The sequence below is a fragment of the Hipposideros armiger genome, unplaced genomic scaffold (assembly GCF_001890085.2).
Source record: "Hipposideros armiger isolate ML-2016 unplaced genomic scaffold, ASM189008v1 scaffold_293, whole genome shotgun sequence".
NCBI classification, from domain to species: Eukaryota; Metazoa; Chordata; class Mammalia; order Chiroptera; family Hipposideridae; genus Hipposideros; species Hipposideros armiger.
Window position 1 is genome coordinate 2,039,081 of NW_017731643.1, and position 20,495 is coordinate 2,059,575.

The 20,495-nt window shown below is 37.9% G+C and overlaps 1 protein-coding gene across 1 annotated transcript in view; it reads left to right on the plus strand.

Moving 5' to 3' along the window:
* LOC109391450 (histone-lysine N-methyltransferase SMYD3-like) overlaps positions 1–20,495 on the plus strand; it is a 181,885-nt gene that overhangs the window by 107,920 nt on the left and 53,470 nt on the right. Inside the window, exon 2 of the mRNA XM_019659021.1 lies at positions 19,473–19,536. Within this exon, the coding sequence (XP_019514566.1) occupies positions 19,473–19,536 (64 nt within the window). The remainder of the gene's footprint in view (positions 1–19,472; positions 19,537–20,495) is intronic.

The window sequence follows — 20,495 nt, forward strand, 5'->3', positions numbered from 1 at the left end:
AGTGAAGCAACGTCCTCCACAACTAGACTGAAGAACAAAATGACAGCAACTTGTCTGTTCCCCTTCCCCAATCCCCCAGCACTGTTCCCATCCCCCCAATTCCCCAATTAAAAAAAAATTATTCTTCTTAAAGAAATCCCTTTAACATTTTTTGTAATACTTGTTTGATGGTGATGAACCCCTTTAGCTTTTTCTTGTTTGGGAAGCTCTTTATCTGTCCTTCAATTCTAAATGATACTTTTGCTGGGTAGAGTAATCTTAGTTGTAGGTCCTTGCTTTTCTTCACTTTGAATATTTCGTGCCAATCCCTTCTGTTGAGAAATCAGCGACAGCCTTATGGGAGCTCCCTTTTAGGTAGCTAACTGCTTTTGTCTTACTTCTCTTAAGATTCTCTTTGTCTTTAACCTTTGGCATTTTAATTATTTTGTGTCTTGGTGAGGGCCTGTGTGGGTTCATCTTGTTTGGGACTCTGCACTTTCTGGGCTTATGTGTCTTATTTCCTTCACCAGGTTAGTGAAGTTTTCTGTCATTATTTCTTCAAATATGTTCTAAATTCCTTGCTGTCTCTGTTTTTCTGGTACTCCCATGATGCAAATGTTGGTGTGCTGGATATTGTCCCAGAGGCCCCTTAAACTATCCTCATTTTCTGGATTCTTTTTTTTTTTTTTCTGTTCTGATTGGGTATTTTCTGCTGCCTTATTTTCCAAATTGCTAATTCAATCTCCTGTACCATCTGTTGATCCCTCTAATGTATTCTTTATTTCAGTTATTGTATTCTTTATTTCTGATTGGTTGTTTTTTTATGTTTTCTGTCTCCATATTTATGTTTCCTATCTTTTTGTTGACGTTCTCACTAAGATCATTGAGCATCCTTATAATTAGTCTTTTGAACTCTACATCTGTTAGATTGTTTGCCTCCATTTTGTTTCATTCTTTTTCTGGAGCTTTGTTCTTTTATTTGGGACATGTTTCTTTGTCTCCCCATTTCAGCTGCCTCTGTGTTTTTGTTTCTATGTATTAGGTAGGGCTGCTATGTCTCCCAGTCTTAGTAGAGTGGCCTTATGTAGTAGGTGTCCTGTGGGGCCCAGTGGCACAGTCTCCCTCGAAACCCAAGCCAGGTACTCCAGGTGTGTCCATTGTATGGGTTGTGTGTGCCCTCCTGTAGTAGTTGAGCTGGATTGCTTTTGTACATCAGTGGGAGGGATTGACCCTCAGGCTGATTGGTTGTGAGGACTGGCCATGACTACAGTGGAGGAGCTGTTGTGCAGGGGCTGACTGTATGTAGCAGTATTCACTTTAGCAGGGCTGTGGTGCCTTCCCAGCCTACCCTTTGGGTATGTCATTTGTAGAGGTGGTTGGATGACACTCTAGCGTAGTCTGAAGCTGGCCACCAGGTGTGTTGGTTCTGTGGCTTTTTGGGAGGGCTCTGCTGTAGGCCAAGGTCAGCTGCTTCCTGTGCCCTGCCTGGGGCCACTTGGTATGAGTTACACAGTGATCTGCAGATGGTTGCTTCTTGTGCTGGTTTTGGAGGTGCTGGTAGAGGCTAAGCTGCTAATTGGGGCTGGCTGCCATTAGTGCCAGTCTTAGAACTGCTTATCAAGAGGTATGGGGCATGCCAAGACCAGATGCTGCTTGTTCGGGGCTTGTGAATCTTTGAGAGGTTTTAGGAAAGTCCACAGCATGAGCCCAGACAGGCCATTTTTGTGCGAAAGCCGCTGGAAGTGGCTTAGGTGGGCCTTCAAGCTGGGTTGAGAAGGGTGTCAAGGAATCATTGGGGTGGGGTGGATGGTGTTAGCCAGGCTGATTGAGACTGAGATCTGGCACCCACCTGCATGTGCAGGTGGGTTGGGGGAGGGCTCAACGAAGGAACAATGGCTTCTGCCAGCACTTCTGTTTGGGAGAAAGCTGACCTAAAATTCTTTGTTCAATATTATAATGATTGATGGATACCATTATACATTTGTCCAAACCCATGGAATGTGCACCTCCAAGAGTGAACCCTAATGTAAACAATGGACTTTTTGTGATTATGATGTATAAATGTGGGTTCTTCGATGGTTACAAATATATCACTCTGGTGGTGGGGGCATGTTGATAATGAGGGAGAGTATATATGTGTGGGGGCAGATTATATATGGGCAGTCTCTGCACCTTTCAACTTTGCTGTAAACCTGAAACTGCTCTAAAGAAACATTATAAAAAATAAAATCATAAAATCAAAATCAAAACAAGATAGCACATATAGCCTGGGAGAAAAAAAAATCTGAAAGATAATATCTCTCAGGATATTTTTTCTGAATATTTCCATATTATAATATTGCTCTAACGTAGATATATTGGGTTGTCAGAAAAGTCATGACGCATTTTTGCAATGAAAAACAGAAAATATACGTCATGACCTTTCTGACAGCCCAATATTTTATTTTCCATTTTACCCAGAAGAAAATATTTTATATGAGATACGTGTATAGTGAGAGCAAGCCATACATTCTCCATCATCAACTTTTGACTGCACCGTCTTCATCAGATTCTCCTATTAAATGCTTGAAGACACCCCCAGTTGTTTACTTTCAGACAGTAATCACACCCACTTTTCCAGATCATTTATTTTGTTTAATGCCTTTATCTTTTCCGTAACCTAACCTAGTTTGTTTTTTTTTCTGCCATAACTTTCACATGTCTCTTTGTGTACTGTAAATATTTAGAGTAGAATATAAGGTAACCTATTTGTAATGTGTAGGACAGGACAGTAGAAACAAAGGTGTTGGGATTTGCTGTGGCCTAAAAAGAGGAGCAGGGTTTTGCTGAAAGGAGTTATTTGTCAATTTGGGTGTATTAGCTGAGCAGGGATACATGGGCAGAGGGGCAGGTAGAAGGATGAGGGGAATGAGATGCTTATCCATAAGGGTGGACCGACAACTGGTGTGCCTGTCTAAGGGCCTTTTCTTGGATTAAACTGGACAGTGACCTCTCAGGTACCCCTGGACTGGAATGTTTTGTTCTTTGAGGAGGCAAAAATGCATTTGGATAGTGTTGTTTTATATATTAAGATGATCATATGCCTCAAGTTTGGAAACTGTTTCTTATAGTCACTCCTTGCTGTGTCGAGTCATACATGTTTGCAAGGTACTCAGTGCTGAATGAAGATTGGCAATTTTTTCTCTATACAATTTAAAAAAAATAAATGTTATTATTAGAATAAGCTGTCTGAATCGTTCATCCATTTACTAAATATACATTGAGCACCTGTTATGTGCTTGGCCCTGTACCATATGCTGATGAAATAAACACATGGAGGGGGATGAGATAAGAACACACAAGTAAGCCACTAAATCTAACTCTGAAGTAGTTACCCAGTGAGTGGAGGACTTCATAATGACTTAGTTTAGTTTATCATGTGAGTGAAGGACTTCATAATGACTTAGTTTAGTTTATCATGTAAGTTTAAATATTCAAGGATGCCAGACTTTATGGCAGCTGTGTCTTGGGAAAGACAGATGTACTTTGGAAAGTTCATTGTAAAACACAGTTTAAAAGCATTTTCTATTTTTACTTGTTACTTTCATTTCAGAACTGCTCCATTGAGGGAAAAATGTCACCCTAAAAACCATTTTAAAATTTTTAGGAGTAACAAGTTATTAAGAAAATCATAATCATTTTGTATGCTGTCTATAGTCTTGGGAGCACTATTGTACTACTTTCAAAACTTTATAACTCACTTTCGCTTTTATATTTGCTTGATTTCCCCCTGGTTACGAATCTTTCTTTTATACCTGGTAGCATCTTTCTACCTGTCTTTTCCAAATATGGATTTTTGTTTTGTTTTGTTTTGTTTTTTGTGCTGAAACCCGGGAAGGTATGGGTATTTTTAATAGCTACTATTCTTGGGCTGGCTTTACTATCACCTTTTACTAGTGATTTACTATATTTCATGCTTCATGAAAACCTTAGATATTTTTAAATTTGAAGCTTCATCTTGGTGAAATTATTAGACATTTTTTTTACCAATTTTTTTTCCAAACAAATTTATGTAAAATAATGGAAGGAGAACTGACTCTGAGTAGTGAGCACACAATGTGATATATAGATGATTGATTATAAAAATGCACACTTGAAGCCTATGTAATTTTGCTAACCATTGTGATCCCAGTAAATTTAATTAAAAAAAGTGATGGCTACCAATTTAAAATTTTCAGTTGGTAAGCAATTGGATTGATTACAGTTGTGTACTTCTCATGATTAGCTTCTCTTGGACTCAGTTTGATGTTACATAAATTGTATGTATGTGTGTGTGCATGCATTCTGTCCTAAATTTTACAGATCAGGGATAAATCATCTTGACATTTTGACCGTCTTCTAAAATGCAGCTTTTATTTCATATGATGTGTTAGATTTTGCTGCCTGTTTCAGGATAATATATATTTAAACCAAAGAGGCTTCATATACACAATAATTGCCTATAATTTCAGTTCAGATATGGCTACTTTTTTGTACATTAAATCAATAGTTTTCTATCTTTAATGCAATATGAGTTAGCTACAGATCTTATTAAGATGCACGTTCTGGGTTCAGTAAGACTGGCGTGTTGTCAAACTCCTAAATGAAACCAGGCTGCTGGTACTGGTAGTTGTTGCCATGTTGCATTTCGGGGAGGATAGTCTTGTAAGTCTCCTTGCAGTGATGCAGAGATCTCCCAGCTGGTAGGTCTTGCTGTGAAGTCAGAGGCCAGGTTGGTGATTCCTTTGGCATTGTTCATGCCTGTAAAATCCTTGGTTTATTTTATTATCTGTATTTGTCATGTTGTTAAAATAAAATGAATTATTTAATATCTCCTCTTTTGCATATAAGGATATTCTGGGTTCACTAACTCTTCCCATGTTTTCATCACTAACAAATTTAAGAAATGTACTAATTCAGTTTGCTTTTAAACCCTTTCTTTTGAGAGCCTTTCTTGGGACTCCCTAAATTGGTATCTATTTTGTGAGTGTCCTTTATTTATGTCAGATAAAGTCCACAGTAGCTGTGGAGGGAGAAGGTGAGAGAAATGTGTCAGGGAGTGTGAAGGGTAGAACAGGCTTTACCTACATTGCTCAAACAGAAGGTGAGCCTGGGGCATGGGAAGGTTAGAATCTGTCCAGGCTCGATTTAGCCATTGTGTGAAGTTCTACTGCTTACCCTTGCTAAAGGAAGCAAAGGGCTACATTCACCTTAGAAGGAGAGTTTTCTTTGCCCTCAAACTCTTCTTCCTTCTCAGACATAGAATAAAATTTAACTAACTAGAGCAACCTAGCTAATTATGTCATCTCTGCGTTATCATTTTCTTCTTCTTTTTTTTTGTAACAGTTTTCTTGAGATGTAATTCACATTCCATACAATTTACCCATTTAAAGTATAGTTTATGGACTTCGGGCAGCTCTCTGTTTCTGCTCTTGAGTTTTCCTGGTTCTTTGTTACATATTTTCACTATAACGTTTGTCATTTTGCATTAAGGATATTTTAGGAGCAGCATTGGGTAGAATGAACATGGCCTCTGAAATCAGATAATATCCTAAGTTATCCATCAATACGAGACTCTTAGCTCCATATGTCTCTGTGCCTACCCTAATCCGACTCATTTCCTTTCCCTTTCTCAACACCGTCACCCCCCATCCTTTCTCCTGTATTACCTGGAACATGCTGTATCATGTTCAGATCCTCTGTATCCTGTTGCGAGCCGGCTCGACAGCCGTGGCCCCTGGATGATCAGGCCAGGAACCCACCGAACAGTCCCTGAGCAGGATTGATCGGCGCAAGGAAATGCGAAATGAAAGAATGGCATAGACACCAAAGTTGGGATTAGGAGGGTCACTGACTGTGGATGGCAATCAGGACAAATTTTCTTAAAAGACAGTGCTTATATAGAGAGCAAGTTCCTCTTTTACCAGGAATAAATCTTATCTAAGCATAGGGGTTTTGTTAGGGGTGTTTTGGGAAAGGAGGAACCGATGTTCCTGACTTAGGAGTTTGGAGGTGAAGTAATGTCTTGGTAACAGGTTACATGATCATACAGCATAAGCTAATAGTATATTTTAAGCAAAGTGAAACTTAAGGCAAATAGCAACTGTCAGCAAGTCCAGTGATGGAAAAGTCCCAAAAGTTCCTAAGTCCATAGACAGTAACACCTGAGGGTCTGGTGGTTGTGGTTTAGGAGCTTCTGCTTTTCCAAGGCACAGGGGGTGAGCTAGGTGTTGTTGGGTTACTGATTTTAGCAGTTTCCTTTTTTTGCTGTTCAGCTAACAAGCAGCTTTACAGTCTTTTTCTCAGCACACAGAACTTGGGGGTCTTTAGCCACCTGTCATTCTCCACCTGCAGTCAACCTAGGGTCTCAGTACTCTGAGACGGCTCCCAACAGTGTCCTGAAGGTCTCTGAATGCTTCCTTCATCTTCTTGCTCTCACTGATACCTGACTGCCCCCTGAGGACTGTGCTTCCTGTCCTCCCAAGTGGTGGCTGGTTTTTCTCATATCCTAAGTACCTTAGGGTCTGGAGAAACAGAGTCTATCTTTTTTCTTGCTCCCCTTGCTGCTTTGGACCATTTCTCCTCTCAAAATTGCCAGCTCCTTTGAAGCGTTTGCCATTGCACCTCCCGTTACCTGACTTTCCAGCTATTCCTTTATATTCATGACTCACTTCTTTCTTCATCATTACTCCTGGTGTTATTCTTGGTGAAGGAACATCCGTCTGCCCAATACCTGGCCTCTTCACTCCCACTTCTAATTAGCTTTGTTTTTACCCCAATTTAGCTGCCTCTTCCCCTGACCATCCCCTAGAACCTGTGATGACCAGTAACTAACACTTCTGATATCTCAGTTTTAGGGTTCCCACTCTCCACCTGCTATAATCTTACAGGTATATAGCACGGTACCTGACAATACATAATAGGTGCTTAGTAAGCATCATTGCTTCTTTTGTAGCATCAACAATCCTTGAAAGCACAAACAATGTCTCATTGATCCCAACTTCTGCAGAACCTATTACAGTTCATGGTACAAAAAGGTCTTTAGTGATTTCTATGGGCCCAGTAAAATAAAGAGCAGCAGTAGGGAGAATGTGGTGGTATTCAAAAGGTCTTTATATTAGAGAAAAGATAATTAAAACTTACCATTTAAAATACCACATAATTTAAAAAACCATTTGAGTAATGACATTTCAAAACGGTTTCCTTTCTCATTTTCTCTGGAGGAAAATAGATGTTATAATTTATTGCATTGGGATTCTTTTAGTTTAGTCAAGGTTGATCAATTACAAATTTCCACCTTCTAAAGATTATTGTAAATGAGCTATAAACAGGGAGATTGCTTTTTAGTAAAATGGGTTAGGTTACCTGGAAAGAGTTAATTATCTTTTCTCCCCTGTGTTGAATGACTTCACCACCAGCCTGATGAGTAGAGGGGAACAGGAGGTTGATGCACTAAGATTCTCTCAAACTTTCCTATGATCTACATAGAAAAAATGAAAGTATTCAGTGCCACTGTATTATCTCTGATTCTTTTTTTCTTTTGTGATAAGAGAAAAAAAATACAAAACTTTCCTATTTAGTTTGGTGGGAGAGGTAACTTTCTAAGAACATTTAAAACTCATGTTGACCAACCAATAGTTTTTTCTAAAGTACTCGTTTCATTGTTATTGGATTCATGTTTGCTTCCTTTTAAGCTAAGAAGTAATTACCATTTAGTTCTATCCCTAAATATTTCAGTAAATAACTTGTACTGTTACTGTACTTTTGATCCGATAATTTTTCATATATATAAAGAGCTTGAAAATAACTGGGACAAATGTATAAAATTCTGAATTTCTAGACTATTTCTACCCAGCACTGAGGTATTTCAAATGATATCTAGAAACTTCTTTTCAGAGTTTACCGTGACAAAATCTCTTAAAGGAATAACAATGAACTCATGACAATATGAGTAATATTTACTGAGCACTTCTTATGAACCAAGCACGATGTTAAGTGTTTTACATGTTTTATTTAATTCTCATTACAGCTGACTAATATTAGTACTATTATTATTTTCGTTTTAGTTCAGTGGCTTAGAGAGATTAAATTGCTTATATCACACAGCTACTAAGCGATAAACTAGAACTCAATTCCAGGCCATATGGCTTCAGTGTTAATGGTTTAACTACTGTATTATATTCTTGTATAGTGCCTCATTGAGGACTATATATAGACACAGGCTATGAGAATTTAATTTACAAAGCACACATCCAACAAGTGATTAAACTCAGTAAGTTTAACCTTCTAAAAAGAAAACCCAGTAGAAAAGGGGCAAGTGATATGAACAGGTAATTCATACAAGAGAAACCATGACTAGTGAATGAACTTGAAAAGGTGCTCAAACTCTTGTCTATTAGAAGAATGCCCCAAAGCACAGTGAGACAGCATTTCACACAGATCAGATGGGCAGAGAGCAAAATGACTGACAATATTAAGGGTTACAAGAATGTATTTAAGGGACTTCTCATTATACTGCTGTGGGAATGTAAATTCCTGTTCTTTCACCCTTTGGAGAGCCATTTGTTAATATGCAAAATAGTTCACAATGCGCATCCTTATAACTCAGCCATTTCACTTGTAGGAATTTGTACTTGACAGCAGCGGAAGTAAAAGTGGAAGTTCTATAAAGTGAAAGTTTTAAAAATAATAATATGAAGGCAGTATTTTCTTTTCAAACCCTCATTTCCCCACTAGTATACTGTGGCATTTTCCAGAATCTACATGACATCTGATTACTCAACAGATTGAAATCAGAAACGTAAATGAGAATCCAGCTGCTTTGTATTATGCCAGACAGTAAAGAAATTTGAAAGAATGTAAAACAGTGCCATTCTTCTCATCAATTAATTTTGTTTCAGAAAATAGTTTTTAATAAAAATGTTATTTATGTTGACATGTAATGAATTATGATTTTAAATGAATTAATAAATGTTTAAAAAATTATTGGTTCTAATCTCTAATACAGTAAATATTGATAGCTATAACCCACATAAATAAAACCTCTTTGGGGCCCTTCAGTAATTTTTAGGTTCTGACTGAGACCAAATAGTTTGAAAATCATCATACAATGCAAGTATTCACTGTAGCAGTGTTTATAATACATAGTAAAACATTGTAATCAACCCAAATGATCATCAATATGGACATGTCAATTCTATCAATTTGGAATGATAAAGTAGTGATATCTTTATATGCACATATACACATTGATGCATAATTAATTATATGTGAATCAGACAGTATATATTTGTCAGATGTTCCTTACCTCATATATAGAATAAAAGGATTTTTTTGAGAATGTAAGTACAGTATAATCTTGGATTGTGAGTAACGTGGTTTGCAAGTGTTCCGCAAGACGAGCAAACATTTCTAATACATTTTAATGTGGTAAACGAGTGATGTCTTGCAATACGAGTAGTTTGTTTCTGGAACGAACTATGATTGCAAACCAAGGTATTACTATATATTTCTGTTTATAAGTTCATAATACCATTAAGTGCGAACTTTATTAAGAATTAGGTATTAGTTCCTATTATTGCAGATCTGTTGACCTTAACCTTAAAAGGCAAAATGAAAACTGGTGACAGCATAAACGACGCTATTTGACCAGAGTGCACACTTAGCAACATTCATAGGACTCAGTGTGCTAGAATGCAGACCATCTTCAGTGTTGTAGTTCATTGAGCACTATCCTGTGTATTTGTTGAAGAGGAAGAAAGGATTGGGCGGGGCCGTGTTGAGAAAGGGTGACAAAATGAGTCAGATTAGGGTAGATACCGAGCCATAGGGAGCCAACAGTCTCGTACTGATGGATAACTTAGGATATTATCTGATTTCAGAGGCCAGGCTCATTCCACTCAATGCTATTTGTTTGGCTCAAACACATAAGAATTTATTTTTCTCATCCCAAAACTGGATTGTAGCTGCTGGCTATGGGATGTTAGCAGGATCTTTCAGTCTGATGGCATTTATTCTCATGTTGCCTCTTGTGATGAGAAAGTTGAAACAGGCAAAACATTTTCTTATTAGAAATACAGTGGGGTCTTGTTATTTGCTGTAGTTATGTTTATAAAGTTGTCATGAATACTGAGTTAGCCACTGGTGAACCATTGCTCTTGGGGATATGTAGGGTTAGGTTCCTGTGAGCCTCTGGTCACAACATTTTTGTCAACCAGCCAATACATAACCTTGTTTATGAGTGTTTCTGTTGAAAGCCAGCTTATTGAATATTTGATTCACTGATGTTGACCTCATGGCCAACAGCCCTGTAACTCAAGCCTGAACAAAGCTTATCTAATACATTCGTTTCCTTCATGGCACATCACAGCGTTTTGTGCTTAGGAACACTCAATAGCACTGCAGCTCTACACTCGTGGGACATTTCAAATAGCGAAATCACCAGTGAAAAGCACAAAAAGTGAGAAGAATGTGGCAGTAAATAGATCATGAAAAAGACACTTGTTTTCAGTACGAGAGCTGAGACAAGAAAGCGTCACCTTCTTTGACCTCAGCTGGCCACACTGTGCATTGATTGACAAATTTTTGCCTCTCCACACGTATCCATGAATGACTGCAAAGATGCTCGGAGTATTGATTTGGGGTTACAAATAAATTTTAGTGAGTAGGCAGATTTGCAAGTAAGGAATCCACGAATAATGAGTATCCTTTTGTAAGTCCTTAGGCAGAACTGGGTTCCATGGCTTCTTCTTAGAGCAACCAGTGGCCATGGGTCATGAGATTTAGATCAGTTTACACCAGTCATGATTTGTGCTTTTGAACTTGGCAAACTATCCTCCCTGAAACCAAGAGCTCTCTGCTATCTCAACAAGTCCTAGGTCTTTTAGCAGGGAGAAGGGATGTGGCTGTTGGGTGAGTGATGGACAGTGCCTGCCATATGCCCAACCAAATGCTTAGCATTTGGAAGGAGGCTAGTACATGTGTATTGAAAGAATGAATCAGTGAATGAATGACAGGGTCATTTATTGAAACGGCCTTTGATTTTTCTCATCTTTCACTTAAAGATTTTTCCATTTTCATCTGAATTTTTAAAGTACTGTTTTAACTGGCTAACTCCAAATCAAAGTAAAAGTTAATGTCAAAGAACAAAGGACTTTTACTTTATCTGGGTGAAATTAAATAAGTCAAAATGATAAAAAAAATGAAGCAATGGATGAAGTTGAAAACTGTGTTCAGAAAGAGGTTGAGTAACCCAAGTTGCATGTGGCAAAAGTTTTCATTTTATTTTCAGTTTCCTTTCTGAAGTGATTGATTTATATATTTTGGAAGATAATTAAATCCAGAAGTTTTTTTTTCTATAATATGATGATCGTGATTTCATTATTTTAATTTGTCATGTTCTAATATGATATCAGAAAGTTAAGAAATATTTCATAGCACCGCCATTTGTAGTGAATGCCATTTAAAATAATTTCAATTGATAAAGAATAATTTTATTTAAATTTTGTTTAAACAAAACACATATTTGTGTTTGCTGCTCCAAACATTGGAATAAATTGTAGTTAACCTTTCTTTTTCTGTCAGTCTCTCTCCCTGTGCTCTACCTTAGACCAAAAACAATTTAGGCTATTAAATAATATATATTGCCTTTTTGTTAAAGTTTGTGTTTATTTTATTATGGAAGTAAAATAATCTTATTATGTAAAATTGGAAAAGAGAAAAAAAGAGGGGAAAATCACCCCAATTCTTATCACTCAAAGAAAAATTTCAACATTTTGGTCTATTTTAAGTGTTTTTTTCACACATTAAAAAAACTTAGTTTTAAAATGTATGTGTAATATGAAAAATTCATTCAGCATTCTATGTAGCTTTTATTATTATTTTAGGTTAGAATCGTTTTAGGGACTGAGAATAATATTTACTCCCTGTAGTTGCAGAGCAATAAATAAAGCAGCCAGAATTTACAGTAAGGCTCTCTTGGAACTTTTTCTGTTTAGTTCATGTTCTCTATTCCATATGTGAGAGCATACTGAGCCCGAGTCCGAAATTCAGGGCAAATGAAATTTCCTTCTTGTACATTTTTTTTTTTGTAATTAAAAAATTTTTTTTTTGTACAAGAGGAATTTCTCTTGTACATTTCTAACTTCCATTTTGGTGCATTGTCATAATCTCTATTTTTTTCCCCTCTAGGCCTTTTAAATGTTCAACACTCTGGTAGCGATTTCCCCTTACTATATCGACTCTTAGCAAAATTTGTATTCCTACAATCTCAACTAAGTGTTTATAGAAAAGCAATATGATTATCTGATTAAAGTAAATCATATTAAGTTGCAAATGACTGGTAGTTGTATGCTTTTTGGGTGATGTCTACATTTTATCACAATATATTCTCCAACTCAGATGGATGTTTGATGAGTAGAGTATGTGAGGTTGATATTTTGGGGCCATAGGAGAGCCTAATATTGGCCAAACCACCTGCTCCCTATGGGAGGGCCACACAGCCATGAAAACCCTTGCATTCACCCCATGAACTGCCATTTAATGGTTGTTAGCTGGTGATCATTCTCTTTATAAAAATTGTTAAGAATTTATAATTATGATGCATTGGCAGATGTAACATTTAATTCTGTGCCTCTTCAGGCCTCTTCTTTTGAGATTTCTTTACTTTGGGACTAGGTCAGTACAGCCCATTTTCTTTATAAACTTTAAAGTATCATTTGTTCTCCAAAAGAGAGAATGAGATATTGGAGATTTCATTATTTGCTTCCTTACAAGAGGACTTGAAGAAACTTATAGTTTAAACAAAGTAAGATGCTTAAATATGAAATAGAAGAGCAAATTTTTTAAGCAGGCGGAGAAGATGCTTCCAAGCCTGTGAAATGAACAGATTATTATAATTAGATAGTGAATTTGGCTTTTTGGTTTTTTTCACTGTTAAAGCTAAAATAGAAGCATGGTGCTAAAGCTAAAATAGAAACATTTTCTAACTCGAGGAAGCAGGATAGATAATTCATCCATAGTGACAAACTATTCCCTGGAACTGAAATCAAGGTGAACATCTTTTTCCTTTGAAGGCTTAGGTCATAATATATTGATGAAAATGTCGATCAAATATTCTTATACCTTCTTTGAAGTTTTACCCTTGGTACTTTTATTTTTATGTGTATATACGCTGTGTGATAGTTATTCTAGCAGTACTTACATATTTGAAGGGTGTCTGATTTCTCTCTTTAGAGAGAAACCAGAATTTTTTCTCCCTCATATAATTTTTTAAAAATTTCAATTTCGGGAAGACTTAGGGAAATGGAATGCATGTTTTAGACTTATCAGAGTTGCGTTACTAGACTAGGCTGACACGGTTTCCTACTTAGAAACACAGACATTGTTGCTAGAACAGTAACATCTTCAGCAGTTCATTTTGGTCACAGCTTTCTTCAGTCTACTCGTGTGTTCTGCCCCCAAACAGCTCTAAGTCACTAGTTTTCAATTACTAGCTGTTAGCATGACCTACAGCACATGGTGTCCACTGTTGTAGAGAAACATTATATAACAAGGAACGTGCTTTTGTAAAAATGTGAAATTTCCCCTTAACTTATAATAGACATTATCTTACATAAAGCAAACAGAATATGAGGAGTCGTAATTGCCTTTTAATATTATTGACGATGTAACAGTCTTCTCTGATTTTCATTTCCACAAATGGAACTTTCATCAACAGTTTTCACGTCTTGAATCAGACCACTTTGAAGTTAATCATTCTGATCAAATTAAAAATAATAATAACAGAAGCTTCAGAGAATGTAGATTGAGCAGGAAAACAATGTTGATGCCAGTGAACAGTTGAAATTAGAGTCATGTATTATGGGCACATGTGGGTTTTAAAAAACGATGCTAGCAAATTGTCCATGTGCCTGCATAGAGCTGACCAGGCTTGTGGCCATGTTTTGCTGTTTTAGAAACTGTGTACTCAGCAGCCTCAGTGCTAAGTCTGCGCTAGAGGCTTGGTTTGGCACTGTGTTAGCAGGTGCTCTACCTCGATTATCTCATACAGTCCACCCGACAGTGTTATAAGTAGTTACTTATTCCCCTTTCACAGAGGAAGAAACTGAGGCTGAGAGGTTACAAGTGACACTGCCGGTGGGGAGGAGCTTGGGATTGTAGTCTGCTGGGGCTGCCATAACAAAAGATCACAGACTGAGCAGCTTAGAAACAGCGGGAGCTTGTTTCTCACAGCGCTGGGAGCTGGGAAGTCCATGATCAAGGTGCCAGCAGGGTCACATTCTCTTGCAGGCCCTCTTCCTGCTTCTGAGCGGGGCTCTTGCTGTCCTCTTGTGGTGAAGGGGCAAGGGGGCTCTGTGGGGTCTCTGTTAGAAGAACACGAACCCCATTCATGAAAGCCCAGCCCTCGTGACCTAAACACCTCTCAGAGGCCTCACCTTCTAAAACCATCACTTTTGGGAGTTAGGATTTCAGCAGTGAATTTGCAACATGTGAATTCGACTGCAGATTTTGAACTCGTATACTGCTGAAACATTCTCCCTCTTAGGTCTGGGGACTCCCTTTCCCCCTACAACAGCTCCAGCACCTCCCCTCTTCACTCTCGGCTTGGGACTGGAGCTTATCCTACAGGCGGTGTGCTGATCTGCCCTCATGTATCATGAGCTCTTAGAAGCAGTCATCCCCACAGGACCTGACAGGGTGATCGTAGTGGCCAGTCACTGGACACTTGTGGCATCAGCAACTGGAGTTTGTTCTTATCATGTAGCACAGTCTCCACAGGACAATGGCTTTCGTTAGGGAGTTAGGTACTGAGGAGTACCTACGGAAGGTGGCCGGCACCTCTTGACGAACTTGGCCCCCACACTTGGCTTTGCTTTTTCTCCAAGCGCTACTGTGGGTTTAAATTGCTTGTGTTTCTCCCTGGAAGGCATGAAATATTAACCATTAAATTTTCTTCTTTTGTACTTTCCACATTAGCAATGTGAAATAAAGTGATAGGGACCACAGAAAAACAAACCCCAACCAACTCTCCTTTCCTGTGTTCTGCATCTGTCTTATTCGGACTACATCTGCTGCTTTGTATTAAAAGCTATTTGATGGTGAGGTGGATGGTGGATGTGAATCTCTTTTATTAAAATGAAGAGCCTTTGGGCCCGTACTAACATAATTACCATCTCAAAATAAAAATGGGAGACCTCTTTACTGTGTTCCTGTGCATATTTATGCCAAAGGGAGTTCTTTAGCATTTTCCAGTATATTTTATTTGGCCAGAGTAAAAGTAATTGCACTACCCTTGGATAGAACAGCATGATTTGTGGGGGTATAATCTCTGTTTCACAGTGTAAAATGTCATTTGCTTCAGAAATTTTTATGGGGAAACAGTCAAGTACTTGCTATTTCTAATGAATCAGGATTCTAAGATTGGAAAGATACATACAAACATAAAAGTTCTTTCAATAAATATTTTTGTGGTCTCTTAGTTATTTTGGCTTTTTCCATTTTTTTTTAAAGGAGCTCTTTATTCTTAACAGCTTGCCCATCATGACATTCAGTATTTCTCATACTCCATAGAACATCTTATATCTTAATTGCATCAACAAATACTTTCGTAGGATCTCTATTCAGAGGATCTTCCTTAAAACTTGTGTTAAGTCGTGGGGGTACTAAATCAGACACCCTCTAAGTCAACACTCTTTCTTCAGCAACTGACTATAAGCAGTGCAGGCTCTACCTAACGTAGTCCGGTCTTTTTCTCAGCTCAGATTTCTTTCCAAAAGGTCACAGTGATCAACCAGAAACTAATTTTCAGTCCTGGAAAAAAGGACAAAGTATACAAAAGATTGCTGGGCAGAGATCTTCAGCTTGAATGAGGAGGCTGCAAAGACACACGTGGGCTCTGCGGTTCTTTCTGGTTGTACAGGGAGGGTCCTGCTCTATTCGGAAGAATGCGTTTCAGAGGGTAGACGGGTTGCTGGGTTTCCCTGTGGTGTCTGAGCCTTGGCCTGGCCCTAATTGGTCAACACTGAGTGTGCAGACGGCTGTCGAAGGAGAGATTCAACTGCTAGGCACACTGGGAGACTTCCAGGGGGCCAGGACACAGGACTAGGAAAGAGCTCTGTGTAATAAGTGTCCTATATATGAATGTGTTGTAGATCTATTTTTTTTCTCTATAGAAAGTTTAGATGGATTCTGCAGGTGCCAGAGCTGGGGGACATTTGAGTCACTAGGATTTGTTGGTTTGCTATATGCTTTCCAGGGAACTCCTTTTACTCAGCCTGGTAATTGGCCATATTATTTTAGGGCAGTGGGATACTCCCTGCCCGCTTCCTCACCCCCCCCCCCCCCCCCCCCCAGCCCAATAACCAAGAAGGGCAAAAAGCTTTTCCCTTAAATAGTACTCCAATGGCTGGGATTTGAGGCATCCAAATTAATCTTTTTTCCTCTTTCATTTCTTAGACACAGTGCTTCCCCCTATAGCCATCTATAACTTTTAAAATTATATACTGGAAGAGCAAGAAATTTTGCTCTGTTTTTATTTTCTTTCCACATTTCAGTTGCCTAGGCTGTTGGAAAAACTAATTATGTCCTAGCCTTTACTTGCAAGAGAGGATTTGCTGTGTTTTGTTCCGTGAACCAGTGTATCGGGGCACCGAGCAACCTGAGAATTTTCTCTGACTTGACATTATGTTCTGTTGCATGTCAGAGTTTGTATGAGCAAGTGACAGGGGATTCCTTTTTGCTTTTTTAGGGGGGAGAGCTAAAGATCCCATTCTGGTATAAAACAATTGTAATATATCCTCCAATTTGTAGGTAGAAGACTGCTATTTTTCTCTTAAGCAGCAGGGAAAAAGGAAGTAAACATTTTTTTTTCCACTTTTCTGTTTTTGAAACATTCCTAGCTTATTTCTTTTTAAAAAAATTTTTTATTTTAAAATATAAGTTATGGTTTATTAGATGCTAAACCCCTAGCTTATTTCTTTAGATTGCTTTCAGTTACGAAATTCCAGTTCTGGATGGTCTCTTAAGATAATCACTTTCAAACAGGATGTTTCTGCAGTCTATGGAAATTGTCATTCATCACTTACCTACTTCTCTGAGACGAACGTGGACGCCTTTTGTCATCTTCAGATTTAGTTTGTATTTGTTGGTTGCGTATGAGAAGCCAGAACCAAAGAATTTTGGTATCAAAGGACACTTACTTGCCTCATTCTCCTTCGCAATGCAGGAATTTCTCTTACATCACGTTTGGCAAATGTGCATAGCAGGTTCTCCTTGAACATGGCAGGTGGCTGGGCGCGCCGTGCTTCTGGACACGTCACTAGATTTTCGAAATACTGCCATTGCCAGAAAGATCTTTACTGTTGGACACAATCTGCCCCTCTCTAACTTCCATTCAACATTTTTTTTTCTCCTCTAGAGCTACCTAAAATACCTGGTCCTTTTTCTGTAAGGCCGCTGATTAAGTCTGCTGTTTACTTGACATGTACATTTCTGATGGCTTTTTATTTTTTAAAAAAGAAAAATGTGGGGTTGTCTTTCAATTGGAATTTTTTTTTTTTTTAAGAGAAAAAAGGAAGATTGTTTTCAGGAACTGTCCGGTGGCTCTGTTTCTGCTACTTCCTTCCCTCTCTCACTGCTGCTCAAGTCTTTTTCTCTTCAGGGAAACCTTACCAAGATGCTGTTACCCCAAGGAGAAAAGCAGTAAGGCTCCCAAGGCTCAGGGGTTGGTCTCATCAAACACAAACTTTTCTCTTGGATCCAGTTCTCTATTTATCCATCTATCTTTTGAAACTTGAGAGCTTCAATTTATTTGCTTAGTTATTTGATATGTAAAAATAACCCCAAACGTTTAAACAACTCATGTTATTAAATTTCATTCACTTATTTAATAGCAACTCAATTATTCAAGCACTTAGAATCATGTCGCTATTTACTTTGCCAAACTTCTGTGTTAGAATTCATTAAAGCCTGTGGTCGGTAGCTTTGCTTTATTTAGACTGTTAACCTCTCCCTGTATTTTAGGCCCCATATCTCACTCCTTCTCCCCCGGGGTTGAGGTCTCTGGTGTATTTAAGCTCTGATTCTCTGTAGGATTCTCTTCTTACCCTTTCAGTATCACCGGCCATGTGTACTTTCTGGTGTGTTTCCTTAGTCAGTTTGCATCACTCCATCTTCTTTTTGTCTCTTGAAAATGTATTGAAGTATCTCCAAAGTGGGTATAATAAGACTGCTGACTTATAGGACTGTCTGAAGTTAACAGTTGGTCAACGGATGTAAAGAACTTTGAACAGTACCCGGAACACGAGAAGTGCTTAGAAAGATTTGTTCTCGTTTTGTCATTGATGTTGATGTTATAGTTGGACTTTTAATGCTCTTCGCCACCCTAAAAGTATCCACAGTCCTGTTTATTGTCACTATTAATTTTGTCATCAGATTTATTTTATAAGTCAAGTTTTTCTTCATTTCTGCATTTTTCTTACTCGGGTGATTTGGGGAGAAATAACTATGCAGCATCTCAATTCAGCATGTCTGCAGTAGTATTTGAATTTAATGGAATTTAAAAATCATTGCCCAGAAGTATATTCATAATTAAATTATATGATAAGTTGAGACATTACATTTTTTATATTTGAAGGCTATAAGGATACTTTCAATTAGTTGATGGACTGGATTCTGAATTTCATGTGGAGAGGTTTAAATCCCAATGAAGTGAAAGTTTTTGTCTAAATGGGAATTTCTGTATTTTAATTAAATTTACGTGAAAAAGAACATTAGTGGTGGTAATGGTTGCACAGTAATCTGACTGTTACTTAATGCACTTGTTAAAAAGCAAAATTCAACTGGGTAAAATTTAAAGACCGTCTTGGCTTTAGTTGGCAATTCATGAACTGGGCAGCATCCAATCTAGTAGATAGAAAGGCGCTCCAAAGAGCGTAAAAAACCCAAGACTTTTATAGGGAGCAGGAACAGGAAGGTATCCTAGGTGGCAAAGTGGGCTGGTTATCTCAGGGTCACTTTCCTTTTCGCGATGGCAGGCGTCTGTCAGGCAGATGACCTAACAAGTGCTGATCAGGCAATTCCTGATTGACTGGTTTAAGACTCCATTTCCGGGAGAGCCGCCACTGTAATTAAGTCCTCGTTTGATGGTGTGGGTCTTAGCAGAAATGATTCCACTGTAGCCCTTGAATCGCGTTTTTCACACACTGAACTATATACACTTAAAAATGGTCGCAGTGGTGAATTTTATGTTACGTATACTTTATCACAATTAAGAAAAGAACATTAGCTGTTGTGTACTTGTCTCACATTGACGGCGAAAGATGTTCATGCGTGTGAAAATCTAAATCGCAAGGGACCCTGCAGATAGCGTGGGCCGACCGTGTTGGCGTCGACATGTTGATTTATGTTTTCTTTTCTCAACTACATATGGCTCTCATTTCCTAATGTGAAATTTATTATTATTATTTTTTTAACAGGAAGGAAAAGCTGATGCGATGCTCTCAGTGCCGTGTTGCCAAATACTGTAGTGCTAAGTGTCAGGTAAGAGCGTGCAGCTCTGTGTCAGCGAAACCTTCAAGTCCTCTAACTCTTACGCTTCTCCTCCATTATCCTGTTGGCCTCTGTCTGTCTCTTCGCAATCTTTGATTTATTTTAACTTGTTATTTTTCTCCCGTTTTAAAATAATGTATGTATATGGTAAAATTTATATATAATACATATGTAAAATTACATGTATAATATATACATCACAAAAGACAAGTCAGTGTTTACTCTTCTCCAATTTCTTGTCCTACTGACCTCAATCCTATTTCCCAGAGATAACCACTGTTAAATTTCTTGAGCGTCTTCGCAGCATTTTTAATGTTCTTGTGCAAACATATTCAAATATCTATATTTTTTGCTTGAAAAAAACAAGATAAAAGTTATTCTGGCACAAATTCTTGTATACCTTGATTTTGTTTTTTATTTAATAATCTATTGAGAGGAATTCTTTGTATCACCCCAGTTATTCCATTTTATGACTGCGCCACAAACATGCTTTCCCCATGAATGAATGCTTCGGTATTTCCCCACATTTTGTATTGCCATTAATGCACCAAGCATCCTTTTGTGCATGGTTTTGCATACTTTTGCAAATTAATTATAGGATAATTTCTTCCCAGTTGTATCAATTACTACAAGGATATACACATTTAAAATTTTTAAAGATAGTGCCAAGTTGCCTTCTAGAGTTTTAATTTACGACTGATAGTCTATGAGAGAACTGCTATTAACATGCTTGCAATTCTTTAAGGGATGTATAATTAACATTCAACATGACCTTTTCTTCTAACCTTCTGATTAATCAGCTAATAAATGTAATTATGCTCTAATGAATTGTGTCATAATAAAAAGTCTAATTGGAGGTTTTCTGTCTTTGTCACTTGCCCCCCACCCTCCTTCCTTCCTTCCTGTTTCTTATGCTGGTGTGTGTGTGTGTGTGTGTGTGTGTGTGTGTG